Raw genomic sequence first — 20940 nt, forward strand, 5'->3', positions numbered from 1 at the left:
ATATATATATATATATATAGATATAGATAATTTATATTTCAAGCAATCGGAATGGTGTGTTACATCTTCTTTGACAAAAGAAGTGTACCCGCAAGGCTGTAAGAACTCGAGCCGAAGCGAACCACATCAGACCAAGGACACAGACCACATTAAGAGGAAGAGGGTAGGAAGCTGGGCCTAGCATCGAATAATTTGATATTTATTTTGATATTATTAAACGGAGCCCTGCCATGGGCTCCCTGGTCGGTTGATAAATGCATTTGACAGCAAAGGCTGCAAACAGAGAATTAACTAACTGAAAAGCATTGCGTTTCGCCTTAAATTCCCTCCCGCAATGCAAGTTGCACAATATTTGGCATACCCAATGTTTGGGCATTGAAATTGACAGTTGAACACAAACGCAAATTGGCAGCTAATTAAAGCCCGATTGTTGCCCAACCATAGTAATTAAACATTTCCAAATCAGTTAGTGAGCGCTTTGTCAACACTGGTCAATCAAATATATCAATTATTCATCTCTCCTCGGTAATTAAATAGTGTATTTATGATTGCGTATAACCGAAAATTGAAAGTTATTGATTAAGTTGCTCTAATTGAAGGTAAGCCATGAATGAAGCAACTTAAATTATATCACGGAATCTCTTCAAAAACATAAGTTCCTTTCAGCTACATAAACAATCGCGTACATCTGAATATGTTAACTTACAAATTAACTAAAAGCGTATTTATTTAATTTATTTGCGTTAGTTAATATGATGTTGTATTAGTTATAATTATTTAATTTATTTTTCATTTTATTTTCTTTTGTTTTGTTCTCTATTTATTGCTCCTCCTATTCCTTACTCTCCCTGTCTCTTTTACTCTCGCTCTCTTTTAATCTCTCTCTCTTTCTCTCTCTCTCTCCCTCTCTCTCTCTCTCTCTCTCTCTCTCTCTCTTAGTCTCCCTCTCTTTCACTCTCTACCTCTCTCTCTTTAACTCTCTCTCTTTCTCTATCTCTCCCTTTCTGTCATTTTTCTAATTATTTTTCTTATGTCCTTCTCCTTCTTACTTTCTCATTCTTTTCCTTTCTGTCCCTTTTCCTTCTTTCTCATTCTCGTTTACTCATTACTTACCTCTCTCTCGTATTCTTTTTATTCTCCATGAGTTTCCCTTTCTCTGTTTCTTTCTCTTACTCTCTTCAATCACGCTTTCACTCTCTCTCTTCCTCTTCCTCTCAGTCTCCTTCGTTATCTCTCTCTTGCGTCTCTTGATTTTACTCTCCCTTTCTTTTTGTCACTTTCTCTATTGATATTTATTTTTCTCTCTTTCCCCCTTGCTCTTCTGGTTCTCTTATTTAATCATTCATTTTGTACATTGCTTTAGGTTTCATTTTTAGCTTTTTTCATAACATCGCCCTCGCACTCTTTTCGCTCTGTTCCGCTTTTTCTTTCATTTCGCGCAGTATTCTTGAACGTTTCACTGGCTGCGCTTTTTGCTATGAATTAAATTGGAATCAAGTATCCGCGATTCCTTTTCATAGCGTTTCGTTGATGCTTAAGCTTAAGATTATCGTTTTATTTAACTTTTGTGAGTGAAGACAGAAACTCGTTACTTCATCAGCTCAAGAACTTACGTAATTTTAGCCAATTTTGTAAAGCAATGTAATGCCAGCAAAATTTGCCAAACACTCAACAATTTTGGAAAGAGTTAATTTTTGTTTATACGAAAAAATACACACACACCCAGAAGTATGCAGAGAACATACATCAAGCCGATAATCCCGACAAATTCGGTTGGGAAACTTTAACTGTGCCCGAATGCAACATGAAACAACAAGCATAATAAAAATTTGTAAGCATTAAATCTCCTCAAATAAATTATATACCGAAAGTTTTTGCATTCATATTTGATTTTATACCAAATTAGTTTTCGTTTTTTTTACCACACAAAATCCCAGCACTTTTTGCCGAAGGAACCGAGGGGACAGGCGTTAGTTTTGCGTATGCGTAATGCTCCGAAAAGCTTTCCTGCCTGCGCTGCGGTGTTGGGGATTATTATTAAATTTACAATGTTATCCCAAAAGTGTTGTCGAGCTATTTTTTGTTGTTGTGAAAATAAAAAAATAGATAAAATAAGGGGAAAGAGAAAAGGGAAAAACTCAGCCCTGTCATATTTCGCATATTAATGTTGTTCATTAAAGTTGTATAAATTATATATGATGCGACATGGCCCTAATATCAGCCCAAACCACATGAGTCAAAACGTTGCGACCGTCGCTCACAGCAATAGAGATAGCTACACCCAAAAGGATAGAGATAGATAGATGGATAGAAATTATTATGAAATAGTCTACATATACAGCATATATATATTTTTGTGCGGTGGCCCTTTTTGTATGCCCTTGTTAAAAGGGTTGTGAACATTTTGTTATGTGCTTTGTTACTGCGCGCCCGATGGAACATTTAGGATTTTAATTGCCAGCTACTTTCACTTTATTAGAAGTTAATCAAACAAAAACTAGGATGACATAACTTAGCAACAAACATGAATAGAGCTGCCATATAAATATTAAACAAGTTCAAAATGAGTTTATATTGAGGTCACGTACGCGAGAAGCGAAGAGAGAAACAGCGAGGCGAGCTGAAAGTAAAATCCAAAGCGAAAGGGAGAGAAAGGACAAAGAAGTAAAGAAAGAAGTAAAGAGAGAAGCTGTGCAAAGAAATGCACAGGAAGGCTTTGTTGAAAACAAGAAATAAAGCGAGAAGCCAGGCCATTTCGTAGTGTCAAGTAGCGCGAAAAGCCAATAGAGAAGTTAAGCTATATACGAAAATCAATGCAAGTAGCTTATCAATAATGTGCCAAAAAAGCGACACCAAACTAAGAAATAAAGTGATAAGAAGAGTGAAAAATTATGAGAAGCAGGAAGAGAAGCGAGAAACAAAGGTAGAGAACAAGTTTGAAACAAATTTTAAACAATTCGAAGCGTTTGGAGATGAATATATGAGCAACGATGAGGTGAGACACAAGGTGCCTAAAAGAAGAGAGAAGCTGACAGAGCAAAATAGAGAAAAAGCGAAAGAGAGAGAGAGAGAGAAAGAGAAAAAGTTAAAGTAATTGAGACCATTTCCAGCGAAAAGCGCACCTACTGGATAAAAAAGTAATAGACCTCAGCCCGAAACAAAAATAGAACAAGATCACAGTTAAAACCGAAGCAAAGAGTAAGTCAACGCGAGAAGCTGAACAGAAATCGAAACGATAAAAACTGAAACCAAAGATGTTATCGAGAATAGACAAAGTTAGAAACGGGAATCGCGAATTGAAATGTGAACCGTCATCAAAAACAGAACTTAAGCTCAAAGATCAATGCGGATAAAAGGTGAATTAGCACGGTGCAATAAGCAAAGCGAGAAGCTCGACACAAGCTGTTGAATGCATTTTCATTTTCACGCGGATTGCCAATGGAATCAGTGGTACGTTTTGAAGGGCATTTAAAGCACCGGCTACTAACAAGAAGCCTTTTTCGCTCAGTTGTTGCTCTTGCGCCCCCACTTAGCCAACCCTTCTATAGTTCAGTTTATAAATGATGTTCATTCCATTTACATGCAGCGAGCGTTAGTTACGTTTCATTTACTCTGGCCGAGTGGTACGTTGGGAGGAGGGGTCGCACTAACTGTGGGTGGACGAGTGGGCGTGTGTAGTGAACACGTCAAAGCAGCGCACATATTGATTACCCTTCAACCTCGTAACAGTTGCTGACCCAACGAAACTGAACTACACGAACTGGACCTTTTGCACGTTGTTTTTCTTGTTGTTTCATGTTCTTTTGGCCTTTTGGATTTGGTCACTTGTTTAGCCAACTTTATGTGCTCTGAAATATATCATAAATAACAACAAGCTAACTGAATTATCCATGAGCTTGTGCAGGAGTCATGATTTGAGCTGGCACTGGAACTGGAACCGGAACTGACACTTCTGCTTCAGAGGTGCTTGTGAAGCTTACTCCACAAAAAAAAAGTAGCAAACAGACAATTTAACCAAAACTTGAGCGGACAGTGGAACTAAAAACAGTTCTTAACTATAAACGGATCCAGATCCTGAACAAAGCTGAAGCAGATGCACTTTTGCATGGATAAAGCGAGTGTCCTCGTATAATATAGAAACTGGAACCATGGTTTGAACAGACACTGGAACTATTAAGGGAACCAAACCTTCTGAATGGTAAGCAAAACTGTAGAATTGGTTCAAACAGTTCATTGTAAAAAATTTAAAGCAATTGCTTTGATGTTAAATAGCACTGGAACTAGCCCAAGCAGAACTGCTGCTGAATCTTGAGCTGAACTGGAACCAGAACTGCTGCTGCATCTTGAGCTGAACTGGAACCAGGACTACTGATGGAACTATGTCTGCACTGGAACCAGAACAATTGCTAGCTTTTAAGTTGAACTGGAACCAAAGCAGCTGCTGGATCTCAAGCTGAACTGGAACCAGAACTGCTGCTGCATCTTGAGCTGAACTGAAACCAGAACAGCTGCTAGATCTTGGGCTGAACTGGAACCAAAGCAGCTGCTGGATCTCAAGCTGAACTGGAACCAGAACTGCTGCTCGGTCTTGAGCTGACCTGGAGCCATTATTACTACTACCATTACCATTACTACTGCCATGAAGCTGGAACTTGTGAAATGTTCTAAGCATTTTGAGCAATAGCCAAAAAAATAAGAGCCTGGAAGCACGATTTGAGCTGGAAGTAAAACTGGAACTGGCAGAGGCCAAAGGAAAGTTGCCTGTAAAAATGTGTGTGTGGCACGAAATGACCTTAAATCAAAAATTGTGCGCAATGCGAACTTGTTTCAAATGCCACATAAATATGTGTGTGTATATATATAATATATATGTATATAAAAATTTGCTTTTTAATGGTTGTGGCCAGTGGGCAGAGGGGAGGGGTCCAGGGAGCGAACGTGGACGACTGTGTCATCATTAAATCCTGGCCAAAAGCAAATTTGAAGCCAAAACGCAAATGTCGCGCCTGACCCCACTCGCACGCAGCTCACAAGAGACTGCTGTAGCGAGCTTTTCAGCGCTCATTCTCTCTCTCTCTCTCTCTCTCACTCTCAATCTCTCTCTATCTGGGAGTTAGCTTCTGAATTTTACCGGCATTTTCCACACTTATTTGCGCTCAATCGCTGGCAGTTCGCATTCTTATTTGAAATGCCATCAATGGACGAGCGCATTGAGCGACATGTCCATGGCTCTCGCCACAGCACTTAGACGGACCCCAGCTCGACCCTGAACCCTCGCCCCTTGCCCAACCCGACGCAGCAATCAATGCTGCAACTTAGATGCTCTTAATGTGTCCCCACTCGTCGGCAAAAGTGTCGTTAAATGAATGAGTATTGCATAATCAATTAGGTTTCTCGATGTCCTTTAACCAATATCATTTACGGCAGCGCCAAGACTCAAATTCACATTGGATTTACGAGGCAAGCTGCAATTATATTAATCAATTAATGATATAATCTTGTGAATTACTACTCATTAGGGGAAAACAGAAGGATTGCAAACTACATGGCAAAGAGCATGACATCTGATTCCTACAATTGAATTGGTTTGCAATCAATAAAGAGAGTCAATAAGCCAATAAACACAATAAACACAATAAAGACTTGGATATTTCGAGGGACTAAGGTAGAGCTTTAAAAATAAACAAAGATATAATATTGTAAAACTATGACTTAATAAGATAAATGTCAACCAAGAAAGAGGGACATATCGATAACCCCATTAATCGATAACTGCGATCATTTGTCATACGACGTATACATAACTAATGAGCTTATCAATAAAATATCCAATAAATCCATTTGATAACACATGTTAATAAAAAAAATGCTCATATAAATATTAACACAGGGACAAAGCAAGTAAAAATCGAAGCAAAAAACAATTGATGCTCAGCTAATGGACACAGATAAAGGAGTCTATAAGCAACAATTACTTTAGGTTTGAAAATCACAAAGATCAAGTATTGATGCAAAATTAACTATCGATACCTCTATTTAATCGATTAAAAGTATAGTTAATGACAGAGCATAAAGTTATATTTTATTTATATATTTTATTATTTGCTCTTACTTTTTATTAATAGAAAACTATTGAAAGCATACAAATACCAATTAACGTTTACTACAAACAGCAAACGTGACTATCGATTACAATGCTCATTTATCGCTGCAGACAAAGTGATTTATTTAGCTCAAGAGCTACACTTCGAGCTTCGAACTACTGTTAAAGCAGATAGAGCTTAAGCCAAAAAAAATCGTATATATCACTTTTAACTAAACTATCACAGGGAAAATTATTTAAAATGGAACTATGAATACACTATGTACTGTCCTAACGCTAGCATGATCAAAAATATCATAAAAAGGACATTGAAATAGTTATCGATAGTTTGTAAATAAGTAGCTGCAACTGAGCTCAATAAAGCTCAATAAATATCGCATCAGCAGCTCAATTGCGCTACATAATGCCCGAGCTTAGCTTGAAAAAAAAAAGAGAGAAAAAAATAAAGTAAAAATCATTTTTAGGTATACCAATGGATTTTGCATTATTTATTCTGTTTGCATGCCCGACTAATCTGCAGCTTACGTAGCCGGCCGAGGGGAGCCAGAAGGTGGTCCTGTTGACCCAATCATCGAATCAAGTCAAAGCTAAAACTTTTATTTTTATTCCGTATTTTGTTTTTTTTTTTTGTTTGTCTGCTCCAATGACTGAGCTTTGGAGGGGGTGGGGCGGGGCGGCTACCACCTAGTAGTATATGTGGCGCCAAAATGACAGCTAATGCCCGAACAGTTGTCAAATGTTTTCAGCAGCAGCAAGAAGAAGCTGCTGATGCGCTACGTAAGGGTAGGCGAATATACATTGGACTATGGCAATTGCCATAGAATGGATGTATATACATATACAAGCGTACATTTTGGGGGTTGCTGTGGATGGCCTGACAACCCTTGCGTATCGACGAGCCAAACGCCGGGCGTGCGGATTAACGCACACGGCGTAACGAAGACAACCAGAAGCAGGACAAAGGCCAGGAACAATGGCTGGGACACGGGTGTGTGAAGGTTGATAGGGCCACGGGGTAGTCCGTCCAAATCTTGGGCAAAAGGCGTTGACAACAACAACAACAAGAGTAAATTGGTTTACTATTGACCTTGGCGTTTGTCAACGCCTGCCTCTTAAAATGGAATCCACGCAGCTTCCACCTAGCGCCACATAAATAAGTCAAGCCAGAGACAGGGGACAAGCATAGATACATATATAAATATATATACATGGTAAATACAGTAAAAGCTGCTTTGAGCGTACAATCGGGGCTTTGGCTTGTGTCCTGCTAAGCCAGATGTCCGACATCAAAAGTGGAAAGAACGGAATGGAAGATTAAGTAATCCACAAGGATGTGTGAGTCAGGGTAAATGGCAAAGCCCGCATTAGCTGAGTTGGATCAAGATATCGAGGAAAACATTTGAGTTTTCCAACGAATCTACCCTTAGTGCTATATGTTATAGTAGTCGAAAGCTGAGAAACTAGATTGCATAACAACTGACAGAAGAAAGGAGGGAGAGACGGAGCTAGCTCTAGCGACTCGGCTGTTGACCATTGATTGATCTAGAATATATATACTTCATGGGTTTGGCGACGTCTCTTGCCTTCATACCCTATAGATACACTATGTAGATAGCTTATAAAAAACAAGTTAAATGACTTCAGCAACTGTGGAATATACATTTACAGTTTTAAGCAAGCTAACCGTTAAATCGATTAAAACTTATCGACTTCGCCGATTTGACACGCCCTCAGGGGGCAAGTCATCGGGAATGAGTCACCTGCAATACTTGGCATCTAAAGCCGAGTCAATAACAGCCGGAGATTTACTTTTTGGAAGTTTGGAACTTCTTGCGCGAGCGGTTAATAATTATCGATAAAACGATGTGTTTGGACATCGATAAATATCAATTTTCAGCTAAGGATTTGCGATTGCATTTGGTAGCTAAAAAAAAAAAAGACTAGAGAGGCCAAATAATGTATCCTATTAAGACCATTTGCATGTTTTTCAGTCGGGCTCTCTTTTATATTTTATGAAATTACTTTTTCTGGATATTTTTTATAGAGTAAAAGACAATTGTACACAACAAATAGATGCCAATTTGTTTGAACAACAAATAATAGCCCCTAAACTGAGCTGTTCCTTCGTAGAGCCTTTACTGTACTTGTATAAAATGTTTTTTATGCTATATAGCCAGAGTTATATATAGTGAATATATGTGTCATTTTCTTGTCTTTTATTTGCTGTCGCATAAATAAATAAAAATCCGTCAAGCTGCTAGAATTAAAACAGATTTTACTTCAGCTGTCAGCCCAGCCCTCCAGACTGACACCTACCGCCAACACCAATAGACCCCCCCCCCCCCCCCACCCACACCACCCCATATCCCTCAGATCCCTTACACCCCACCGCGTCCCTTAAATCCACGTTCTAACAGCAGCAAGTGCCAGCCATAAAAAACGTTTGGCGCTTCTTCTTGCTTTGCCTTCAATTCAATTTTATTGATTTTTTTTTGTAATTTTTCCTTTTTTTCCCTTTTTTTCTTTTGCTTTTTTTCATGCCCCAACATTTATATACCCTGTAGTCATTAAGCGATTGGAGAAGAGGTGCATTAAAAAGTTTTGCCGGTATTTAGAGCTGGAGCTCTTCGGGCATATTTAATTGTAATGGGTAATATATATTGAACTTCCGGTTGAAAAGCTAGAGACCTCAAAATTGGTCTTTTGTTACTCGTTTAGCTAACATTGATTGCGTTAACTACAAATTTGTGAAAGCTAAACACGTTTGTTTGGAAATGATAAATTATAAATATATTTTAATAAGAAATACTTTTCTTGAAGCTTGTATATTATTTTGTCTATCACTTATGGTGCATGTTTTTCAGATATATAATATATATATATATATATATATATATATATCTATATAGATTACCAAGTACTTAAACACGTTTCTTCATAAATAGCAACAGAGCTGCGTAGAGGGTAACTTAGAGTCGTGCTTGATCGCCTAGAGCAAATTCTGCTGCTGCGACATTTGTCGTCAACGTAATTTGCCGTCCTGCACAGCTGCGCCCATTAAGCGCGATAAAAGGCCAAGCCCCGCCGAAAAGAGAGCCCCTCCTCAAATAACCAGATAGATATACTATATATAGATATACATATATATATATGAATTCTTTTTTTTGTCTTAAATTGTTGTGTTTGATTGTAACGAATAAAGAGAAGAATAAAAACTACATTTCGGAAATGCAGTTTTTGAAATGCACGGGAAATGCAGCGACTAGCTGAGGCATTGCTGGGGGTTGTTTACGCTGGGCTGGCATCGACAACGATGTTAATGGAGTTGCCAGAGTTGAGTACAAGATAATAAGAAGCAGAGCAAGCAGTTGGCAAAGTTTTCATCTGTTTGCCACGCCATGTGGCAATGCCCATAAATGTGTCACGCCTACCGAAACCCAGTTACCCAACTTCCCCCCACACCCAGCGCCACCGAGTGCACACAGTGCACAGTGGCAACGCAATCAAAGTGCCGTTGAAATGGCTACCGGTTACACATAACACGCGTCCGGCGTTGCCATACCGCATGCGAATCCCTTCAGCGTCCTTAAATAACATTGCGTTGTTCTTTATTGGTCGTTAAATCTCTTGCGGTTGTCGTGTCTTCGCTTTTGAGCCTAAGCTAACGTCACACCACCAAGCATAATGCCACCGCTCAACCCTCAACCCAAACCGGCCTCCCCCTCCCCCCATCCCCATCCACATCCCCATCCCACATACCACTCCACTCCACCGAAAACCTTGGTCATGCATCTACCCCTAGCCCTTGCGGCGCCAGCAACGTTTAGCCGCACCCCCGCCGCACCCTTGGCAATGAACACAAATTATGCTACACGATCTACGTGGCCACAGTGGTACGAAAACTGTTTGCCGGCCTTCATTTTAATTCATTGTCCACTAACTACTGGTGACTACATAGAGAAATGCGCAGAGCTCTTTGCTGGACCTTAGGCAGCAGTTTAAGCTCCTGTTAAATATTAATATGCTTGCTTTATGTTCCTGGTAAAGTTTATGTTAGCCAAACCCAAATAAAATACTGATAAATATACCGAATACTTAATATTCTTGCTAGCATACTGCAATTATGCTAAATGACAAATAGAAACAGCTGTGTTTTGTTAAGTTCCTGTCAAAGCTCATGTTAAATGTTCATGCTTATGAATGCTTATATTTGTTTTCTTCTGCTCTTATCTTGTCTCCTTTTCCTCTTAATATTCTTGCTAGCATACTGCAAGTATGATAATTGCCAGATAAAAAGTGGTGTGTTTTGTTATGTTCATGTCAAAGCTCAGGTTAAATATTCATGCTCAAAATTCGCTTTCTTATTGTAATTAACTTCCTTTAAAATTATAATTTTAAAAGTTGGTTCATGCTAAAGGCTGGATATCCTGTTCGCTGTGTTTAAAGGGGAATTTACGCCAAAAAGAGCTTAATAGATTGAGATTAACTTCAAGAACTTTGTTGTATATTAACTTCGGATATAATCACAATTATTTTTGCAAAGCAATTGTCATCTAGTCTGGCAGGATCTTGAGGAAGCATAAATAGTATTATGTAAGATGACTTAGAATTTTATCTTTGCATTAAAAGTTATTTATTTATCATGTTAGCATTTTAACAATAAAAATGCCCGACTTTAATATATGCTGGAAAAGAGCTTACGATAGTTCTAACGGCCGTTAATGGCATACGCTGTAAAATAGTTTTAAACTCATTCAAATGCCAGTATACGACTCTCAGATACGCTGTTAAATGTTTTTGAATATTTTCCCATAAGCTTTGTTCTCATTGATTTTCGACCACTGTGCCACAGCGTTAGCAACTGTTTGTTGCTGTTGCTGCCGGCGGCGAAAGTACGCGAAGGCAGCCGCAGCCAATTCGATTCGATTCCATTTCAGTCCATTCCATTCCAGTCTGGAAACGAGAATTTGCGAAGCCTGCTCAAGCGGGGCGCGGCGGTGCGGAGCGGAGCGGGGCGGGGCGGGGCGGTCTGGAACAGGCTGACGCCAACGTTGGCGTCGTCGGCGTTTTGTTGTTGCTTCATTTTTCATCTAGGGTTGCAGAAGAAGCAGCAGCAACACACACACACACACACACACACACACACACACACACACACACACACACACTCATGCTCGTGTTTGTTTTTGTATTTATGTAATTGTTTAATTTTTTCATCCTTCTTGTTGCCAAAAATTTGTGTTCTGTTTGATTTCGTTTCGCTTTTCGCGTGCTGTGCACAAAAAATTTCCTCACCGGAATTTCCCAGTGAATTTTCATGGTGCATTACAAGCAGATGCGCTTTTTCTTGTTGTTCTTTCAATTCTGTTTTTTTCTTATACGGTTTTACGTTTCTTATATATTTTTATAATTTTTATTTTATTTTTCTTTTTTTCTTTATCTTTTCACTTTTAACGGGCCCTAACTGACATTCTTTCTATTTCCATTTCTCTCCCTCTCTCTCTCTTTCTCTGTCTCTCTCTTTCTTCTCCGTGACTTTGACGTTTGCTTGCTTTGTGACCCACCCCCTGACCCGTGCCCTGACGTCCCACATCCTTTGTCAGGATGCCAACAATAAGGCCCATTTTTATTATTTCCTCCTGGCACTTGAACAGCTGACAGGCGTCGACGTCGACGTCGGCGTCAGCGTTGACGTCAGCCTCGACGCGTCAACTTCGTTGCGGACGTTGCGTGGCAAAGCACGTTAATTAAATTAAGTAAAATTGGCTAAATATGTTTGCATTCTGCTCTCTCATCTAGCAGACGGCCTCTTCAAAGCGTTCAGCCGAGCCTCGCCCACCCAACGGGCAGGGGACAAAAGAGAGGGCGGGGGGGCGGGGCAGGGGCGGAACGAAGGCGTATTGCGGCAGCGGGAGCGGGGCTAGGTGCGGGTGGATTTAAACAAACTGAGCGTTAATAAGCTGCGACAATGTGCTCCACTTGCCTAGGACTGACATCGCTGAAATCAAGGCAAGTAATTGGCTTAACTCGTTTGCCACTTAGATACCCTGTAAACAGGCTTACAATAATCGCAAATGTGTTGAGCATCTTTTAATGTGCTTAAAATAATATGGTGATAGTTATAATACAAAAAGAAAACTCTTATCAACAAACTCGACTCTGTGATACCCTGTAAAATAGTTTTCGATAGTACCACCCAGCTGTCTCGGTCAGTTTAGCCCATTGTCAAACACTCAAAGGCATAAAATCATAGAAAAAATCTAAAGAGAAGTAAAAACTTCTTATAAGCAAAATCGACGCTGTGATACCCTGTAAAATGTTGTTCGTTAGTCTAGACGTCAGTTGAACAAATCGTCAAACGCGACGATTAAATAATAATTTTTATTACTAAAAAAAAAACCTGTTATAAGCGAGTTCGAATCTGATATACCCTGTGAAATAGTATTATAATGCACAGGCGTGAGTTACTTCAGGATAAAGTGATAAATAGCACATAGAAAACAACTAAAAGTAGCTAAAACATACTCTGTTAAATGGTACTAGGTAATAGCATAGCTACAAAAAAATATTATGTGGTATTAAAAATCAAACTACCTAACCATGTCATACCCTGTATAAAAGACGCAGAAAGTTAATAAAGTGAACCTAAAATACTAGAAACATAACTTTGGAAAACTTTACCAAAAACTTCTACATCAAATATTCTACAATTATTGATATTATATTGCTCCAGAATTACTTTATTCAAAATATTTACAGCCGTACCTTTGACATAAATAAATAAAAATTTACAAAACTTAAGGTAATTCATATTTAAGGCATTACTTTAGGTAACTGATATTTGCAAGATTATCCAACACTGCTTTAGCTTTGTTAGCTTTGGTATTTTATGGCCACACTGACTCACTTTGATCTTTTGATACTTCTGTCAGTCCCTGGGCGTCTACTTGTGTTTGCACTTTTTCTCTATTCATAGAGGGTATAATACATTTGTTACGAAATACTTGTAACGTGACGCCATCAGCTTGCGTTCTGAGACGTCTGTGGCTTGAACTAACAATCGGGAAGTCGCAGGCTCAAACTCAGCACCAATTTTAATTTTCATTTGTTTTATTTTTTGTCAAAACCAAAAACGGGGATCGAACCCCCGCAACGTGTCGGAAATGCTAGACTAATTCCCGATTTCTACACATTTCGCTGTTCCACTTATATATTGCAAAGTTAGAAAAGTGAATATACTTGAAATAGCTCATAAATTACTTGCTTTTATAGATCTTCGTATAAACACTCGCAGATAATATCTAAGTACGCGCATTTTGAGTACATTTTGGGTGAAAGGAAGCATTCAAAACTCTAAATGCAGTCATTAAATTTATATATGTGTCTATAAAGATTTTTGTGTGTTTGTTTATTTTGCAGAAAAATTCGATCTAAATATGGAAATTTGTATGGAAAACTTGTCAGTTTTTCCAAAATATCGCAACCAGATTCATCTGTAGAGCATTTAAACTTCGGTCTGCGAAAGATAGCCGTCTCTTGCTGGTTTTTCTTTGTATCTGCTGGTATTTACCCTCTCATTCTCTCCCTCTCTCTCTCTCCCTCTCTCTCTCCCTCTCTCTCTCTTGTTTTGTGTGCTTATCTAGAGTGCTGCTTGCTTCTTTCTGTCTTTGCCATTTCCATTGCGTTTTCTCTTAATGCAAATTGATTCCTACTCCAGCTCCTCGCATCGCTGTTGCTGTTGATTGATTCATGGCCCCCATACTCAGTCGGCTTTTAGAGCATAGCTCACCCTCCCTCCCCCGTCCCCTAACCTCTCTTTCTCTCTCCCTCTTTCTGTGTGGGTCTTGCTAACTCGCTCTCTCTGGCCAGCTGAAAAGTTCGCATTGGCCGCTTAATCGGTCATTGGGCCTTGTTATACAGCTCAATTATGGTCATTTGCCATGTGGCGCATGTGGTACTCCTGGCCCATTTGGTATTGGAGCCCACCCTTAACCTTGCTGGGTTAACGCTAAGCACTTCCCGACGCCCCCGCCCCTCCTCCATCGCCAGCTTTCAGTGTAAAAGCCGTGTCACGTGCCTGGGGCTTGGTGGGGCTGCCTGCAAAGCCTTTAATCGATTTGCCTTCCGTTTCTGTCGTTAGCTAAAAATGTTGCCTACTAAAAATAAACGCTTAATGCAAATCGACAACAACAACATAAAGAACAACAACAATAAAAACATAAAACAAAACCAATTGCAAAATGAAGTCAACAACAGGCGCTCGAAAATTTTCAATTTGTTTGCCTCAGCAATGGATCCGGTTCCAGACTCTGTTCTCACTCTCTCTATCTCTCTCTCTCCCCCCCCCCTCTCTCTCTCTCGAGCAGTGTGTTTATTTTTGTTATTACAACACAAAGGAAATAAACAAACACACACAAACACACACACACACACACTTCGATAGACATCTATATAGACATATATAATTTTAATGACTGCATTTCGAGTTTTGAACGCATCCTTTCACCCAAAATGTCCATCAAATTCGTATATTTAGATATTATCTATACGTGTTTATACGAGAACCTATAAAAGCAAGCAATTTATTAGCTATTTCAAGTATTTTCACTTTCATTACTTAACAATATTTAACTGGAACAACAAAGTGTATAGAAATTGCGAATCAGTCTAACGTGCGTTGCAGGGATTCAATTTCTAAATTTTTTTCGATTTTTTTTTTTATCTTATTTTATTATTTATTTGTTATTTACAAAAAATGAAACAAATGGAAATTAAAAATTTTGTGCTGTATTTGAGCCGGCGACTTCCCCATTGCTAGTTCAACGCTCAGACGTCTCAGCACGCAGGCTCTATATATTTGTGGTATATCTATTTTTTAATTTGCAAATTTTGACATATTTCCCAAAAGCTTAGCCTTTATTATGTTCGAGGCTTCGAACGAAAGGCTTTTCTGCAATTCGTGTCATATTTAATAGATTTCTCTAATCGCATATTGTAATCAAGCTAAATGATAACGCAGCTTGGCAGCGATAATATCATCGATTTTGAACGAAGCACTTCAATGGCCGTGATGGGAAAAACAACGCCCTAATGGCATCTATCATAAAGTATATTGATTATATTTTACACTATCTGGGCGATAGGCGCACCTGCGGCAAACAGTCGAACCTGTCGGCCCCCATCCATTAAAAACGGCAATTGGCGATAAGAGTCCCGGGGGAGGGGGGAAATAACCAGCTAGTAACCCATATTTATAATGCGTAAAATGATCGAATAATTCATTTGATGTCCGCCCTGCCAACATTTTGCTATCAAGTGTGTAGAAGAACTCTGATACGGTATCACATATTTCCCATATGTTAAATATGTTACAATTGAATTGGGCTCATTTTTGAGTTTTCCGTTCGAAATTGGGTTTACAGGAATTTCTCTGCTCTCTTAGCCGTATTTAGACAATTTGAACGAATCTGTTTCATATGCTGCATTTAACCTCATCTGATGAAGCTGCATGCCTGGACAAGGTTCTGGAAACATTCACCCGCAGCTGTGGGAAATTGGCGGAAAACTTTAGTGCTAAAGTTTTTTGTAGCAAATTTATCTAATACGTGTTGTGGGAAAATTCAGCCAACTTAGTTGGCAAATGCGTGTCAAGAATTGAATTGAGCTGCAAACATCACAGCACGGCACTAAAAGCGCACAAATCGTGGAAATACAAATTTCATTTCCTAATTCGAAGGATTTGAAACTCTTGAAAATCTGTTTATAGACGTGGAGTTCAGGCTATTATTGAGGACAAATTTTTGGCCGGGCAACACCGGGTAGTAGTACATACACTGCTCACCACTTCTAGAGTCTGAATTCAAAGTCTAATTGATTATATTTGTAGCGGTAATTAATGTTCATTTACCTAAAGATGCTTGGCTTTAATTTCAACATATTATCAACTTTTGTAAATACTTGTAATGTGTGTCTGTTTGTTTGTGTGCATCTTTATTATATTATCATCATTATATTTATTATCGCTTTAAAATTGTATTTTTTTTTCATTTTTTGTGTTTTAATTCCATTTTTATTTTTATATTTATTTGATTTTTATTTCTTTTTTTTGTGCCGCTTATCAGACTGCCGAGCCGTATAATCTGGCCAAAAAGAGAGCGTCCGGTTTTGGTTTTGGTAAATAATGTAGCAAAGCTATATCTCACTTGCTCTCTCTTCCCCTCTCCATCTATCTCTTTCTCTCGCTCTCGCTCTCTCTCTCTCTCTTATTCGCTTTCTCCTTCTCGCTGTTTTCCCGTCACACACACTGTCTATCTTTTCGCCGGTCCCAGTTGCTTATCTTATCAATAGACAGCGACAACAGCTACGACAGCGTCTACGCCGAAGAACTTCAATTCAATTTCTTTTCAATTTCTTGACATATACATGCACACACACACACCTACACACACACCTACACACCTACACACACACACACCGCCCACCTGTCAAGCCGTCAGTAATTTTATTTTTGCGCACGCTGCGAATCTCGACAGTATCTCGTAATGATGAGCGACGGTGTCATGTTTTCATTAAGCGGCACACACACCCGCACCCACATACACCCACACACGCACACAACGCTCACTTGTGCAAAAAAATGTAAATTTGAAAATCTTCTCTAATAATAATAATAATGTCGTGTAATAATACAATATGTATGCAGGCATATTGTCTACGAAGGTAGAAATGAAGCCGAATGCTGGCCTTTGATCTAATCACACTGCCAGGCACAACACACACCCACGCACACACATACACAGATACACACACACACACGCACACTAGGCCAGGTGGGAGAGGTGAGCCAAGCAGATGCCTCCGCCCCCTCGCTGCGAGCATGAAGATGTTTCGCTCTGCGGCTTTCGCAAAATGTTAATTTTGTGCTAATGAAAGCGGCGTCTATTTGCCTGATTCTGTGTGTGTGCGTGTGTGTGTATGTGTGTGTGTGTGTGTGTGCTGGAGGGTGCTGGTGTGCGCGCGTGTGTGTGTGCAGCATTTAGACGCCATTTTGTCAGGCTGTCTAATGAAATTGCGCTGTCTTGTGCAAAAGATTTTTGGCTGCACAGATTTGTGCGTGGCAGGAGCCGTAAGAAAAAATCGAATAAGAGGGCTAGGCTAACCGACTATGAGATACCCTGTAACTAGCTAGTGGACAGAACTTACGTATGTCCAGCTACACTTTTAAAACACACACACACACACACTCACGCAAGAGTCGGCAACAATAGCTTTTAGCAACTGCGAGATATGCTTCAGGAACCAGTACCTAATATCGATAGTTATCGATCTCGATAGCTATCGATAGTTTGGAACTTGAACAGCGTTTAGTATATAAGAAACAATATACAAAATTGATGTGCATCTTATTTAAATAAATCTCAGATCTCAGAGATGGACCCGCTAAGCTTATGACTGATTAGGCATATCGATATATACAAATCGAAAAATATCGATTTTTAGCACCTGTCAAAGTAATTCAGCTGTATATATATATATACATAAAATTTACATACATTCACTTAAAACCATTAGACCCTTCAATTTGGCCTGACTATAGGGTACAAAAGCACATTTTTGTTTCAAGTTTGCTTTTTTCGTTTCTCGTTGCTTGTTTGGGTGGCGCCATCTATGGGCAGGTGTACCAAGTTTCCTAATGTTTACTTTTAAGGCAAGTGTCAAATAACAATTAACGAAATGAGCTAGACGAAAAAGAATTTACCAGCTGCAGCCAAATGGAAACTAATTTAAAAATTGGCTTTATAGTCAAATAGATAGACTAGAAATTCAAATGGCACAGTGGTAACTCGCTAATGACAACCATTTCATGAATACTAATAAAATTGTAACAATAATAATAATAATAATATATTCAATTTATGTTCCTCATCCACACTGAGAAAAGAGTCAAAGCTTAGTTAGATCAGCACACACATATATACATATAAAGCACTATCGATATTTGTTATCGATAAGCGCGAAATAGCCAGAGTTGCCACTTCGCTAAGAAAACGGATGCCTTTTAAGTTAACAAAGTAATTGAAAACGCTTCAGCTAACATTTAACTATTGCGATGAATTACTTTATCGTTCACTAATTGGTATAGAAATATGTTATCGATAACTAATTGAAAGATATAAATGTTGGTACATGTTTGCAATTAATAATTCTTAACGCTAGTCGATCGATATGTTGACTTTATCGAAGTTTTATCGATAGCATATTGTTATCGATAAAATATAGTTACCATAAAGCTATTTTTAAATGCAATTTGCGTCACTTACCAAATGTAAAACTGTGTTGACCACCTCACGATTGGTCACCTGGCCGACCTCGATGAGGCCGATGAGGACGGCAAATTTCAGATTGTCGGCGGTCGTCATTCTGACAATTTCGTCGGGCCGCTTAATGTCGCTAAACGGCGGACGCATGATGTCCGCCATTTTGAATCGAGTCGATTGTTATTTATTGGTTGTTATCGATAGTTATTGGATTTCAACAATTATTATTTTATCGATTGTTTTAATATTATTTATATTAATTTTGCACAAGTGCAACATGCAAAATTGTCGCATTAATAAGTTGTTGTCATTTAGATCAGGTTATGTATATATATATTCATTTATATATATATGTGTGTAGATTAATGGATGGATTGCACAGGGGGGAAATATACACGCACGCACGCACACAGATACACAGATGCACACAAACACATACACGATATGTGTGCAGGCTGAAGATGCTTTTTGGCTAAAAACAATAAAGATTTCTTTTTTTTTTTTTTATTTTGGTGTTGCAAATTTGTAATTGCCAGGCAACTGGGAATAAAATAACAAAAAAATTGCTAAATAATTTTTTATTTATTTTTAATTTTTTTTTTGGCTGGATTTCGTTATTTTTTTAAAAATTTGTAATTTTGCACTTTCAACTTGTGTGACATATTTTGGTGTTGTTTTATTAGTTGTTGTTGTTGTTTTGGCAGCCACAGTTGGCGCTCATATTGAGTCGCTTTTGTTGTTACATTTATTTAATTCTATCGATTTTTTTAATATTTATTTTTTGATATTTTCTGAATTGCACACTTGATTGTTGCTTTAATTGATTTTGTTGATTGTTTTTTTTTTTTTTTTGTGGATTGCGGAGGGGTTTTAATTTGTTGTCATTATTAAAACGAGAATGAGAAAAAAGACATAAATGCAAAAATTAATACAAATTCAAAAAAGGTTGATTTGCAATAAGTATATGCAAAATGAACATGAAAATATTGAAGAAAAAAAAATCATAAATGCTCGTTAAAAGTATTTTTAAGGTTTTTCCAATGTAAGGTATTAGCTTCAGACTTGGTACAGATGTTGGGCTTATAGCGGGCTTTTCTTTTAGAGGAAATGCAGTATAAGGCATAAGGGCTGGAGGATGCATTTTTCTTTTAAGACAGGCAAGCACAAAAGACAAGCACATTTCAAAGGAAAAACTTAATCTAAATCAAATGCAACACAAAATAAAAATTGAATCTATTTTAATGCATATTTTGGCGAACATTTTCAAAATATTTCGTTAGCTGACTCTGGTCTTTGTTTTGGTTTTTATTTGAAAGCCAGCTAAGGAAATATATTAAATCAATTTTCAAAGCCCGTTCAAAAAATTAACTGCATTTTGGGAAATGCCAGTAAGCCCCTATTCAAACAATCGAAAAAGTTATCGCTAATCGATTCAGCGCGCTTCTATTCAGCTATATATATACATATATATAAATATATATATCAATCTATCTATCTATCAGTCAGTCACTCAGACAAACTGTTATGTATATTATTTATTATTTTATATATATTACATAGCATATATTATTTATTATTAGTCGGAAAATAGGAAAAATTAGAACGCAAAAAGAATCGGGCAGATTGCGGTTTTCATATAGCTTGCTTCATATCGTTTGTTTGCAAAATGTTCAACAAAATGTTGGCAAAGTTTTTGGTTTTCTGATGTGTTCAAAGTTCGTTTTAAAAACTCCCCGAGTTCAATAAAGTTAAATGTAAATCTTTTGCTAGCGGTCAAATGTCATGCGCAATCACTTAAGAGGCCATTTAAAAAGTTTCGAATGCATTTTAACGATACAAAAAAGTTTCAGAACAATTCGAAGGTATTGATGTCCATTGTACATTCCTGTTTTGAGTCCATTAAGAAGGAAAAGGAGAAAGAAGAGGAGAGAGAAGAAAGCTGATTTGATTGCTGAGAACAAACCAACTCCTTAGGATCGTAGATCGACCTTTAAAACTTGTCGCAAAATGTGCAACGCTTAGAAGGAGGTATATCCAACATCGTAAAGTATATATATTCTTGATCAGCATCAACAGCCGAGTTGTTATAGCCATCTTTATCCGTCTTTCAGTCTATCCGTCTGTCTGTTTCTATGCGAACTAGTCCTCAGTTTTGAATCTATATCTCTGTCTATATCATATATCTGTCATGGGAACGATCGGTCGAAAAGTAGGTTCTGTTATACTGGAAAACTTCTTTGCTTATCAAGATAACTTGACCAAACTTGGCATTTAAAAATTTCACTTTAATCCCTACATACATGGAAAATCTTATAGTTATCGGACCACTATATCATATATATATAAATATGAGAATAATCGGTCGAAAAGTAAGTTCTTGTATGAACAACTTTGTTCTTAACTATATTAACAATGATGCTTACATATGAGTCAAGTCTTATTATATATGGCTTTATTGGAAGCATCGGTCGACAATTAAGTTTTTGTATAGAAATATATTCTGTTTTCCAAAAGATTTTT

At 38.1% G+C, this 20940-nt stretch overlaps 1 protein-coding gene across 9 annotated transcripts in view; it reads right to left on the reverse strand.

The window, feature by feature from the left end:
• The window catches only part of rg (rugose), a 259509-nt gene extending 240571 nt beyond the window's left edge, over positions 1–18938 (reverse strand). For 2 of the 9 annotated variants that reach the window (XM_064698960.1, XM_064698958.1), the window contains exon 1: positions 18424–18937. In XM_064698960.1, coding sequence (XP_064555030.1) covers positions 18424–18582 — 159 coding nt within the window. In that variant the 5' untranslated portion in view covers positions 18583–18937. Of the gene's footprint in view, positions 1–18423 lie in introns of all 9 variants that reach the window. The other 7 variants (XM_064698962.1, XM_064698961.1, XM_064698968.1 and 4 more) reach the window with 5 other exon arrangements.
• Positions 18939–20940: the final 2002 nt, after the last annotated feature.

The sequence above is a fragment of the Drosophila montana genome, unplaced genomic scaffold, assembly GCF_035044405.1.
Source record: "Drosophila montana isolate Dmon_TW-CO22-7 unplaced genomic scaffold, ASM3504440v1 contig_786_1, whole genome shotgun sequence".
In the NCBI taxonomy this organism is placed as follows: domain Eukaryota; kingdom Metazoa; phylum Arthropoda; class Insecta; order Diptera; family Drosophilidae; genus Drosophila; species Drosophila montana.